The 12,877-nt window shown below is 32.5% G+C and overlaps 1 protein-coding gene across 1 annotated transcript; it reads left to right on the top strand.

Moving 5' to 3' along the window:
• The first annotated feature begins 5,755 nt into the window (after nucleotides 1-5,755).
• Nucleotides 5,756-11,265, top strand: LOC139494398 (transforming growth factor-beta-induced protein ig-h3-like). The gene is made up of 6 exons (XM_071282565.1): nucleotides 5,756-5,947; nucleotides 7,114-7,322; nucleotides 8,591-8,780; nucleotides 9,928-10,026; nucleotides 10,531-10,638; nucleotides 11,066-11,265. Exons 1-6 carry the CDS (start codon nucleotides 5,809-5,811, stop codon nucleotides 11,164-11,166), a joined length of 846 nt encoding a protein of 281 aa, XP_071138666.1. The 5' UTR covers nucleotides 5,756-5,808; the 3' UTR covers nucleotides 11,167-11,265.
• The last annotated feature ends 1,612 nt before the right edge of the window (nucleotides 11,266-12,877 follow it).

The following is a 12,877-nucleotide window of genomic DNA, read 5'->3' as shown; positions in this document are numbered from 1 at the left end:
GACGTAGTTTTGTCAATACATGCCGTCACATTTGACGTCGATTAGAGTATCAAAATATTGGACGTCGATTTGAGAATTTGACGTCAGATTTGGACGTCGATTTGAGAAACGGACGTCAATTAGAGGCCGGACGTCGATCTGAGTCTGTAAATTTGACCACTCGGCATCACGAAATAGGGACAAAGATACGAAGGGGGCATTCGACAACAAGGTTAAAAGGGATGCCAAAAACAAACAAAAAACAAAATATCTTACAAAAACAGCACACACAGCTAAAGGTTGAATAACTTCGAACAACCAAATCGTAAGCGTAGCTGACTATAAATACTCTTTCTTACTGAACACCGAATACAACTCATGTTTTAATTGTTCGCTGCTTATATATATAAAATATGATGTTGCATGGTTGTCTAAGAGAAAACTCTCCATCAGAGATCAAAAGAAGTACAAGCAACGTAACGTCACTGAACAGCCTTCGCCATTTATATTTGTTTTCTTGTAAGCCTCTGGATAAAATATACCATCCACGATACAATGCTTCTGATTTTGGCAACGGGTTTCGGTCTAAGTAAAAACCATGAGTTGCGCTTCAAGTGGAAACAAGACGGCAGAAAGTTAAAAGGACATGTCTCTTTGTTATTGGTTTGTATCATGGAATATGGCAGTTATTATCTAATAATTCGTTTTTCGGTTTTGGTTTGTAATCTGGATTTGTTTTTTCTCAATCGATTTATGAATTATGAACACCAGCATACTACTGTTGCTTTTATTCATCCCTCTATTTTAAAACGTTTGATTTGATATTATCTATACACGTTATTCGTAAAATGGAAATGTTCATATAATGTGTATATATCACACATTTTAAGCCTGGTAATTTTAATGAGTTTTTACAACCACCAGTAGGTGACGTTTCTTCCCTAATGTTATCTCCAGTCTAGTAGTCAGCACTTCTGTGTTAACATGAAATAATTTTTCTATGATTTGACTATTAGGGAATACGTTGATAAGATTGGTCGAGAGGACTTCCGGTAGTTGATTTTGACGTTGGTTATTTTTCGATAGACGACGTTGACCGAACTTCTTTTCGTAACCAATGTAAACAAGATGGCGGCGATAATAACACAGACGTTAACAAAATGTATTTTACTGCACGTTAATCGTTAAATAGAATAACAAAAAAAATTCCATTGTGGCGTCAGATGTTTTTTTTATTATGACGTTTTACGGGACTTTTGTGAACATTAATAGCGGACGGAGAGCTATAAGGTGTATTTGATCCAGTGGTAAAAGCAGCTGTTATTGAAAAACAGATGTAAACATGAAAATCCAATGATATATATTTTCTCAATGATGATAGTTTATCCGATTTACAGGATCTGCTATTGTTGGACAATTATAGAGTATTTTATACTGGATGCATAATTTGACTTCTTTGTAAAGTTTTAGACTGCTTTAGTTGTTTCATTTGTTATTTGCCTTACATAAAACAATTGTCGGAAGTATATGATAAGGAGATTAATACATGGCCCGGGCATCATCCCTTGACCCATATCAGCACCTCGACTCCGTCTCGGGATGACACCCGGGTCGATTTAAATAGAGATTAATACATGGAAAAGGCCATGTATTAATCTCTATTTAAATCACTAAGGTAAAGTTAAGAAGTCTATATCTCCGAATATAAAAATAAGGATACGTGACATGATTGCCAATGAGAGTTGCCAACTGTGCATTAACCCCAAAAGTTGTGTACGCTACGGAAACGTGTTATGTACAAAAAAAAAATCAAATGTTTACTTGTATTTTGCAACTGCTATCTTAGTTTGATGCTGGCAACTTTATTTTAGGAATTATCAACTTCATTTTATTCAATTTGAAACAATTTTCTTTTAGAAAATATACATTTTAACTTTGGCAAATATCCTTGAAGATTACACGACGGGTGCCACATGTTGAGCACATGAGATCACCCCAGTTTTTGGTGGGGTTCGTGTTGCTTAGTCTTTAGTTTTCTATGTTGTGTCTTTGTGTACTAGTATTTGTTTGTCTGTTTGGTTTTTTTTTCTTTTTTAGCCATGGTGTCAGTTTGTTTTTTATCTATGAGTTTAGATGTCTCTCTAGTATCTTTCGCCCCCCTTTTCTAAGAAATTTGCCAAATTTCCAAATTTAAATCACCATGTTTTTGAAATCTAAAGTTTTTTGGTATTTGTCTTAAAAAAACTGTTTCCGAAAATGACTGCTTAGTGAAATTTAAAAAAATAAAAATAGATGATTTGAGTTAATAATGAATGAGATTTATGATACAAATATCAAGAGCAAAGTTCATTATTTCACGATTAAAGTCAATAATTCAGAGATTACAGTTTAAATTCTAAAAGAATAAATTCGACATTTAAAAAAATACTAAAATAATGTAATGGCCTAATTTGCATTTTGAAATGAGGAATATGAAATTGGAACATATTCAGGAGGTTGCAAAACAAATATGTTTATATTGACATATATACTTGGGACACGCATTGGAACATTTTAAGATATATATAGGCAAAAAAGCAAACCAAAAAAAAGACACAATGATATATACATTAAAGCAGTGAATCATGCATGTTCAACGCTTTTAGTTTGCTATGTTAGATTACATTTATGGATTAACATTCATCAGAAATGCTTGCAGTTATCAGTTAAACCAGTCAAAAAAGATAAATTATTTGAAAATGTAAAATTGGAGGTTGGAAATTGGTAGCAATTATAACAAACCATTAAAGGTTTTTGAGTTGTTTACACACTTGAATAAAGACATTTGACCAAAGTAAGTAGAACCTTAATAAGTTCCAGTAAAAATAGACGAGGCCATGGTGATTATGAACTTCAACTGGATTGAGACCAAGGTAATGGAAGGTGACAGATTACACATGAAATTAATGGCACAGTAAGATTGCACCTGTAGAAGAAAACAGCAGAGTGCGTAAGCAAATCGTAAATGCGTCTCTGCTTGTCGGAAAATATGTTTTAAAAAATAAACGGACACTAGAATAACTTTCATTATGCACGTTCATGGAAAAGGTTAAGAAAGCTCAAACACCATTTTAAATTATATTCCTTTTTAGTATCACATTCCTGAAACAATTTGGATTCGAATCATGTTATGTATGTTTTGCTATTATTCAATTTACATTTCATAAAGACAGATATGTGTACTGACGAGAACACATTACTGAAACTTTCAATTAACACCTCTTCAGTCATGATCAAAACCAAAAAAATGGATTATGATAATGTAAACGGTACCAATTTTCCGCACCAAATGCGCATTTCAACAATTTATTATATCAAAAATATTTGAAAATCCGAAGCTTATAAAAAAGATGAAGAGCTATAACCAAAAAGGACAAAATGTATAGCCCAAGTCGGTCAAAAAAATCAGTTCTCGTGCTTGATGGAGATGCATTCCTTTATTTTAAATAATGTTCAAATTTTGTAACAGCAAATTTTAGTAACACAAAATCCGTATTTTCATTCCAGTACCGAAGTGCTGGCTAATGTGCTGGTGATACCCTATGGGCCTATCATTCCGCCAGCAGAGACCACGACCCAGTGATAGAAATAGCGTAACCGATACTCATATATCGGTACCAGATGCGTATTTCGACAATCAAATATACCAAAAATATATGTGTTGACCCGTAGAAACACTTCAATACTTTATTTATAGAGTGGAAATCATATATTAAAAAGGCTAAAAACAAAATACACATTCAAGTCTTATATAAACCTAAATGCGAACAAAAGGACATCATAACAATTAAAGAACACATGTTCATTGGGCAGTATGTCTTTCTTTTTTTCTAATGCATGTAGTTAAAAGGTTTTATTGGCTTGATTGCTTTGTAGTATGAATGTTTCCTCAAGCATCCAATAATATTATACACGTTGATGGCCTGCCTATCTACTGATTGCATATGTCGATCTCAATTACAATGCTGAACAAACATTTATACATACAAAGCTAGCAAGTAAACCAAACCCTTAAGCTACATACATTAGAAAAATATCTATAAACTCAATATATCGTAAATCTTTCTTTCTAAACTTTTCACTCTAATCCAAAACTATAGCACTGACAAATTATTTGAACGTGGAGTTCACAAGCAATGACACCTACTTCTAGTAAATTCCCAAATCAACGGAATTTAACCAGACAAATACGATGAGAGATCATACATGTGTTCAACTTTATCTAGTTAGTGATTATGAAACCTGTGTTTAAGTATGCCCGCATTAGCATGATTCTGAGATTATACACACATATTTATTGCCAATCGTTGAATAATGTGAATAGCTCAACACATGTTTCTTAAATTTCTCACAATATTATAGTTATTGTTCTTCGGGTTATATTTAAATAAAGGCAACAGTAGTATACCGCTGTTCAAAACTCATAAATCCATGGACAAAAAACAAAATCGGGGTAACAAACTAAAACCGAGGGAAACGCATTAAATATAAGAGGAGAACAACGACATAACACCGAAACGTAACACACACAGAAACGGACCAAGCATCAGACAAAACACCACGAGAATAACAAATATAACATGAAAACCAAATACATGAATTTGGGATAGACAAGTACCGTGCCACGTCTTATCTCAATTTCTCAAAATAAGAGAAAACACAAACGACTCAACGTTAAAATGCAACACACACAGAAACGAACAATAATATAACAATGGCCATCTACCTGACTTGGTACAGGACACTTTTAAAGGGGGAATAAAAGTGGTGGGTTGAACCTGGTTTTGTGGCATGCCAAACCTCGCACTTTAATGGCAAAGTTAAATATAACATTGAAATGACAACATAATATTACAGGACTACAATACAAATTAATAGAACATATTAGACAAAGAAAAACATGATTAATAGATAACAAAAAGCATCAGGTTTAAAATTCAATACGCCAAAAACGCGCCTTGTCCACACAAGACTTACAAGTGACGCCCAGATATAAAAGATCGAAAGTGAAAAAAGTACAAAGTTGTACAACACTGAAGATCAAAAGTTGAAAAGGTTAAAAAATACTTGATAAGTTAAAGTTGTTTATAAATCAAAGTAGACTTGTTCAATGACAAATGTTTGAGTAAGAGTGTGCTTGTTTAACACAAACAAGTTAATATGCAAAGTTTTATTTTATATCATAGCAATACTTATGTACAAGAAGTACTATAGGTAAAATTAGCGCTAAGATACTAACTCCAGTGTACATATTTTTCTGCAATATCAACATTAACGGTATCAATTTAATGCTGAAGATCAATGCACATTTTAGAAAAAAGAAATCATTAAATCTAATGCAAAATTTTCAAAACCTAATGAAACGAACGTGGAAGAGCTGATAAAAAAGGCCAAAAAGTATACATCCAAAATCGGATAAGAAAAATCAGAGCTATACATGAGGGAGAATTCATTAATCTAAAGATCAAATTTCAATAAATAAATACATCCTTCATAAGGTACGCTCGACATTAAAAGTACGTGAATCAAATAAATAAAGCATTTGAGGACATCAGAACTAAAAAGTACCTAACCTCGTATAAGGTCATACTTTATTTATGGATTTGACAGAGGAATCTTTGTGTCTTAACTATTATGTCAAACTGCTTGTCACATGTGTTACCAAAGCAATGTTATACAATTGTTTCTGTTATCAGCATGTCGTCTGAATGGAAACGTGCAATTTTGAATATAAAAGGAATATCGAATCAAATGAGATTATTAACGTTGAATAATTAAATAACTGGCACCATGAAAATGATCTTGTTAGTGGTCTGTTTTGTGCTTTCAAATGCGCAGACAATACCAGAACTTGCAGAAAAACTTGGTGCTAAAACTCTTGTAAAATTAGTCACAGATGCAGGACTTGCTGATACTTTGTCCGGTCAAGGTTAGTCATATATTCTTTCACTTTTAATGGAAATTAAAGAAGAAATAAATATCAAATATTTATAATGAGTCATGGTGATGGGTGTCTCTGTGGTATAAAACATGCTAGTACTACGTTTCCCTCATGAAAAGGAGTTGGTCCGGTAAGGACCAATTTAGGCCTCAAGTTTCAGGTTCATCTGACGAAAGATTTTGACTGCTTTTTAAAACACTTACGTGTCTATTTTATTTGATTCAATTAGTATAAGTGAATGATTTTAACTGATTTTGTCATTAAAAACGATCCGATTCAAGCTCAAATATGAAAAATCTACCAAATATGCAAAAAAATGCCACTTTTCAGATGGTTTCTGTCAAAAATGAAAGGGGCCGCTTCCGTGTTCATCCTCAACCTTTATATATGTTATGTATTATCATAAAATACAACTTACATTTTTATTTTAAGGATGAACACGAATGCGGCCACTTTCGTTTTACACGAAAACCGTCTAAAATTTAACTAAAATGCTAGAATTGTGAAGATTTCAGTGATTGAGCATGACTTAATGGTGCTTGTACCCGATATATGTGCATTGTATTGTCAAAAACAGCCTATATTTATGTAACAGAAGCATTCTACTGTTCAATTAATAAATAAAAGTTTACATTTTAACATTTTTGTAAAACTGCTATATTTTGGGGCCAAAAAGGGGTCTTACTGGACCTTCTCCTTTCATCAAAGATGTGTTTTAAACTAAATAAAACAACTCTTAAATATCCAGCAAAATTTGCTTCTGATTAGGAATACGTATGACGTGCTATAAAATTCTAGCAGCAGACTTCATCATGTTTACTAGTATTACCTGGCTTTGTTTTATTAAATTCAATATATAACTATCATTTTTCAGTGGTTATTTCTGATATTAGGTCTTCGTTTTATTATAGATGATTGTAACATTCAGCTACCATTGTAGCAACATGCATAGTACAAACAGACAAAAGCTAAGTCTTACAAGGCATTTGATCTGGTATGATAATTATTTCTTGTCTAATTTTTGTATCCTAATAAAAGAACATTTAGAGCAAACAAAATGGTGAAAGCCCAAATTAAACTGCAAGGTTGTATGCAGTTTTACTACACAAAAGTATCTATCGTCTACTAATGTTTAGCTGTTCTCCAAATTACAGGTCCATTTACGGTATTTGGACCCACTGATGCAGCCTTTGCAGCTTTACCTCCAGCTGTTTTAAATAAATTAATGAATGACAAACAACTGCTGAAGTCTGTACTGCTGTTCCATGTCTTGAGCGGTAAAGTTTACTCAAGTCAATTAACCAATGATATGACAGCAACCACGCTAAATGGTGCAAAAGCTAGAATTAATATTTACGGACAGGTAAATTTGTTGCTTTCAAACATTTTCTATCTTCCTCATATCTATTCAAAAAATGCATAACCAGCTAGTACTCAGTAATCGGTATAACTTTACAGCGAATTCCATTAAGTGCGTAGCCAGAGGTAATATCTTAGGTTAGCTTGCTTGTTAGCTGAACCGTGAAGTCATTGTTAGGTTAGGTAAACTACCCTACTTTAAGAATAGATTAGTCCGACAGAAAACCAATCTATCTGTCTGTTGGACTATGCTACTTCGAAAGGAGGGCAGTATACCTGACCTAATAATGACTTCACGGTTAAGCTAACAAGCAAAATAACCAAAATTATTACCTTTCGCTACAAACTCAATGAAATCCGCTGTAAATGTCTTTTGTCTTTAGTAATTTGTTATTTGTACTCTGGGTGCTCTGATGAATCAAGCTCTTTCCTGATCATTATCACAGTTCTTATGTTGTGGAGTTACAACACCGTTCATGTTAGGTTAGGGCTGTAAAGTCGCAAACCTGTTCAACTCTACCACCTTTTTGTATATGTCCAAAGTCATAAAACTCATTCATATGTTGTATATTTTCCCTCATTTGTTGTAGTATTTGTAAGTTTGTTCCTTGCTCATGGTTGAGAACGGTTCGATAACCTGTACGGGAGTTTCTCGCTACATTGAAGACCCATTGGTGGCCTTCAGCTGTTGTCTGCTCTTTGGTTGGGCTGTTGTCTCTTTGACATATTCCCCATTTCCATTTTCAATTTTATTTGTATTTATTACATCTTTATGTTTTAGTCTTAATGAATAGTTGTCTTATTGACATTTTATATCCCATCTTGTTATCTTAATATAAAGCTTAGCATATATTTTCTTTTATTAATTCTCTCTCAGTAGAATTTACACAAATGGGATCGCGGTCATTGAGATTTCATAAAAATACTAAAAAGTACGTCATAGATGTTTATAACAAAATAAAATATGTTTGCAAATATGTTGTGACAGCAATTATATATATATATATGCATAATGATGCATGTCAAATTGTTCAACAAACAGTAACACGTACACAAATACACAATGGTCAATTTGAAATAAAACACCATTAGGTATTAGCAAAGATTAAAAGATACCACAGGAGCTATTTAAATCATAAGTTGAAGCAGAATGTCAGAAACAAATAGATGATATACAATCAAGATTCCTCAACAAAACCCATTAGCATTTGGAATATCCGTGCCTTTTTGTAAATTCGCAATAGCGTCATACATATTTTTTAAAACCCACAGACAGTAGCTGTAGATGGGAGCAAGGTAGTACTGGCTGACCAAAATGCAACAAATGGCGTCATCCATGTCATTGACCAAGTACTTGCAGAGATCCCAACTCAAAATATTGTACAGTTTGCAGCAAGTCAAAAAGATTTTTCGAGTCTTGTATACGCAGTAGTTAGAGCTAATCTTGGGGCAACATTATCAGGTAGGATGGATAAAACTATCATTTTGTATTTAATTTTGTCCAAAAAAGGAAAGGGATTAATATACGCAGCTGTAGTCAATCACTATATGTGTTCAAATGTTGAAAGGAAAGGGATTTAAATACGCAGCTGTTATCAATCACTATAAATGTTCAAATGTTGAAAGGAAAGGGATTTATATACGCAGCTGTTATCAGTCACTATAAATGTTCCAATGTTGAAAGGAAAGGGATTTATATACGCAGCTGTTATCAGTCACTATAAATGTTCCAATGTTGAAAGGAAAGGGATTTATATACGCAGCTGTTATCAATGACTATAAATGTTCCAATGTTTTTGTGTATGCAAGTCTATTCTTTTTTATTTCACACCATTATCAGGAAATAATAAAAGGAAAAGTAACGATAGAGTTTCGTTCTCACAAGAAAGTTACCCATAAAGCAAATGTGCAAATATATTGACTTTTACACAGTACACATTACAGCAATAGCTTTCCCGGTAGATAAAGAAAGATAGATCGAAATAATAAATCAAAACCCAAAACATGCAAGAGCTTATTATTTTTCTGTAAAAAAATAACTTGCAACATATGAACAGAACATGCATGTATTAAATTGTCACTATAGGTCTCTTAATGCAAAAGGAGTATAATTTATCATTCTTTTACCTTGTAAAAAATTGAAAACAACACGTTTAATATTTTTATTCGTCCGAAGCACTTTTCTGGATTTACCTTCATCAAGCACGTTCAAAGCCAAATATTTGGAATCCGAGGATGTTTAAGTACCGAAACATTTGAAGAGCTATATGACAAAAAAATACTGCTAAGGTCAACTTTGCACGAGGGAGTTGAAACCTTAGTTTCTTTATAATTTCAAAATTTATAAACGGACAATTTAAAAAAGGTTTACGTGTTTTCATCATTTTATTTCTTAAATGATACCTAACTCCAGAGCTAGTTGTTTAATAATATCATACAATTATGTTTGTATCTTTATTTGACAAATACAATGATTTTTTAATACCAGTATAGGGATTTACGCTATTAACACTGACTGCCAGTTTTATGAAAATAGGTTTATACTTAATTCAGTGCTAAATAATTCTCTCGATTTTTCCTTTACAGTAACAAAAATGTGTGTTTTGTAGGTGGCCCATTTACTTTGTTTGCACCAACAAATGAAGCATTCAACAAACTCCCACCAGATGCGATTAACAAACTTCTACAGAACCAGACAGCTCTCATCGGTAAGACTTGTCAAACTTTAAGGTGTATTAATTTCCATATCCTTCGTTAACCTGCTTTTTGACAAACGATAATGATATACATCATAATCATTCATACGTGTTTTGTATAGAGAATCAAATATCTGTTGTACAATTTTTCGTACAATTGCTTTGAGTTCGTCATAGGGCGGGCAGGGTGTGGTTAATGTCAATGAGACAGCACATACATATATAAATGAACAATTGTTTGTTTGTTTGTGTGTGTATATTTAGAAAATGTTATGAATATCTAAATAAAGAGAGAAGATACTTTATTTGTTATCTGTAGGCATTGTTCCAAATTGGTCTTTCGTTGATTTCTTAAAAAGTTAAGCTATTTAGTGTTATCATAATTTTTATCAATTATACCAATGAGAATAAACAGCTGTGGGAGGGACATGGTTTGTGTCCTTCAAACACTTTAGTAGAAATAATACATGCAATGTCTTGAAAAAAATATATAATCTTTTACATCCTATATTGTAGACGTGCTGACGTACCATGTTGTTAAGGGAACAGTCTACAGTGTCGGGCTATCAAACGGAATGGTACCAACTGTAGAGGGCAAATCAGTAAAAGTAGAATTAAGTTCAGGTAATATAAGTTACACATATATAAAATACAATACAATGAATTGTCCTAGGATTTATTCTATTATCTTGACAGTTATTCAAACGATTGTTTCACTTTTAAAATATTTATGCAATAAATGTGTACAGTTAATGAATTGTTAGACAGTAGGTCTCCATTATTGATTCAAAGTCTGATAGTTTATTAAACATTTTTTTAATTGTTTATAATTCTACTAAATGGAGATTGTTTGAAACACCTTTGATGTCGCAGCATAGATGCTAATGTAAGACAGTACTGTCTTCATATGGGCACTTGCGTTGCCAAAAATTGACAATAGTTTCTGCCATACGTTTAACTCGTTAATCCTATGGTTACTGCAAACTAAAGTTTTTTTCAGTTCTAAGAAGTTGTTTAAAATTTCTATTTGTTTCTTTTATTTATTTTGCAGGTGGTGTGATGATAAACGATGCCAAGGTTACCATGGCCAATGTACCCGTCACAAATGGCGTCATCCATGTCATTGACACAGTTTTGTTACCTCCGAAATAAGAAAACATAATGTTATTGTAAATACAGTTATATTATCTATTAATTGTTATATATTTTGTTGATGTTTATAAAATATTTTAATAAATTTTTAAAAATTGATTAGAATTGTTTATGTTTTGACAAACTTTAAGCAATGAGGTTGGTATATAGATATGGTGGATTTGATTTCTTTGTCATCCCAAAAATAGCTAGGAGACAAGAAGGGAGCAATAAAAGCAAAAACGGATGAAAAACTTTAGCAAAAAAACAAACCTTAACAAACAATATTACAACAGTCTTTAAAAACCTCTACACAGAAAACAAATATTAAACAACTCAAATGAATACTCTTCCTGACAAACGCATATCACTTATGGTCTTGATTTAGTTTTGTTTTTTAAATTGTTCGCTGCGTGTATTAAAAAAGATATGGCACGATTAACTACAGATCAAATGACGTAAAAGTAAGCAGCTAAAAGGTTCCGTACGGCAATCAACAATTGATGTTTGTTCTCTTGTTAGCCTTTCAATATAAAATATCTTCAACGATACCAGGCTTTTTATTAAGAACACGGGTTACATCTTAATAAGGCTATAATCAGTTCCTCTCTAATCATAACAGCAGGAAGGCAAATTGATATGTCTCTTTGTTATTGAATTGTTTCGTGCAGTTGATCACCAGCACTTCTGTGTTGACATGAAATATCCATGATACGGTCTACAAAATATCCTTTTACATAAATCTAAATTAATCAAAACACTATTCTTACCCAATGCATATATTGTCATCGCCGCATTTAACACAACTTTTCGGGATTTATTGTTTTCAATATTCTTCAACTTAGTATTTGATATAGCCTTACAACTGATTTGGTTCGAGCGTTCAACTGATTAGTATTATAAGTAGACGAAACGCGCGTCTGGCGTTACATACTATAAGTTTGAAGATATGTTTATATTATCAATCTGCTTAAAATTTAAGATTTTTTGCATTTATCAAGTCAAATGGACATTTAAAAGTGTGACATAAATCCACATGTATAATACATCTCCAAAACGAAACATGTTTGCCCTTGGTCTATTTCATAGATGTTTGTACGAAACTCAGTTAAATTTACATTACCTGTACCTTTATTAAAACATCTTCAAATCAAGCTTCTACGTCTTTCAGATGTTTTGGTGATTATCTTTAAATTTGTCAAAAAGTTGAAAAAAATCCCATTTCAGTTATTCCAACAAATCATTTGGGATATCATTGCGAGGTATGAAGGCTATGTACGAAACAGAACAGAGCAGTTATTCTTTCGCAATTCTGTTTTTTTTTACAGTCTCAACTGTTTGCCAATCATGTTTATATTTCCATAATACAGTCGCTTCCTCCCTTTATAGAATTGTCAGTCAAAATTACCTCCCTTTTTGGAAAAATTCATTTAAAAATGCATGACTGACCTATCAAAATGTTCAAACTTGTAACATACAACATCGTTTTGGTGTGTAAAACTCATTACATTAACTGCTTGATAAACGAATTAAGTACTGACAAATTACTTGGAAACTCAACATATACCCTCACGACACTTACCAAAGAGTAAATCCTGGATAATCAAAGGTCTGTTCTATGTTCCTTTGGAATTTCGGACAAAGATGAAGAACTGGATATTCCATCACTGTATTGGATACCTAAACTACATAAGTGTCCTTATCAAATCAAATCAAATCAAATCAAATCAAG

The sequence above is a fragment of the Mytilus edulis genome, chromosome 1, assembly GCF_963676685.1.
Source record: "Mytilus edulis chromosome 1, xbMytEdul2.2, whole genome shotgun sequence".
Lineage (NCBI taxonomy): Eukaryota > Metazoa > Mollusca > Bivalvia > Mytilida > Mytilidae > Mytilus > Mytilus edulis.
The sequence above is the reverse complement of the archived record's forward strand: the minus strand, read 5'-3'. Positions and strand labels throughout refer to the sequence as shown.

What these genes read in the sequence shown, in the direction of transcription:
- LOC139494398 (XM_071282565.1), top strand. Translation starts at nt 5,809, where the DNA reads ATGAAAATGATCTTGTTAGTGGTCTGTTTTGTGCTTTCAAATGCGCAG. An exon ending in TGATACTTTGTCCGGTCAAG is followed by an intron (nt 5,948 to 7,113) that starts GTTAGTCATATA and finishes TCCAAATTACAG; the next exon opens with GTCCATTTACGGTATTTGGA. An exon ending in GAATTAATATTTACGGACAG is followed by an intron (nt 7,323 to 8,590) that starts GTAAATTTGTTG and finishes TAAAACCCACAG; the next exon opens with ACAGTAGCTGTAGATGGGAG.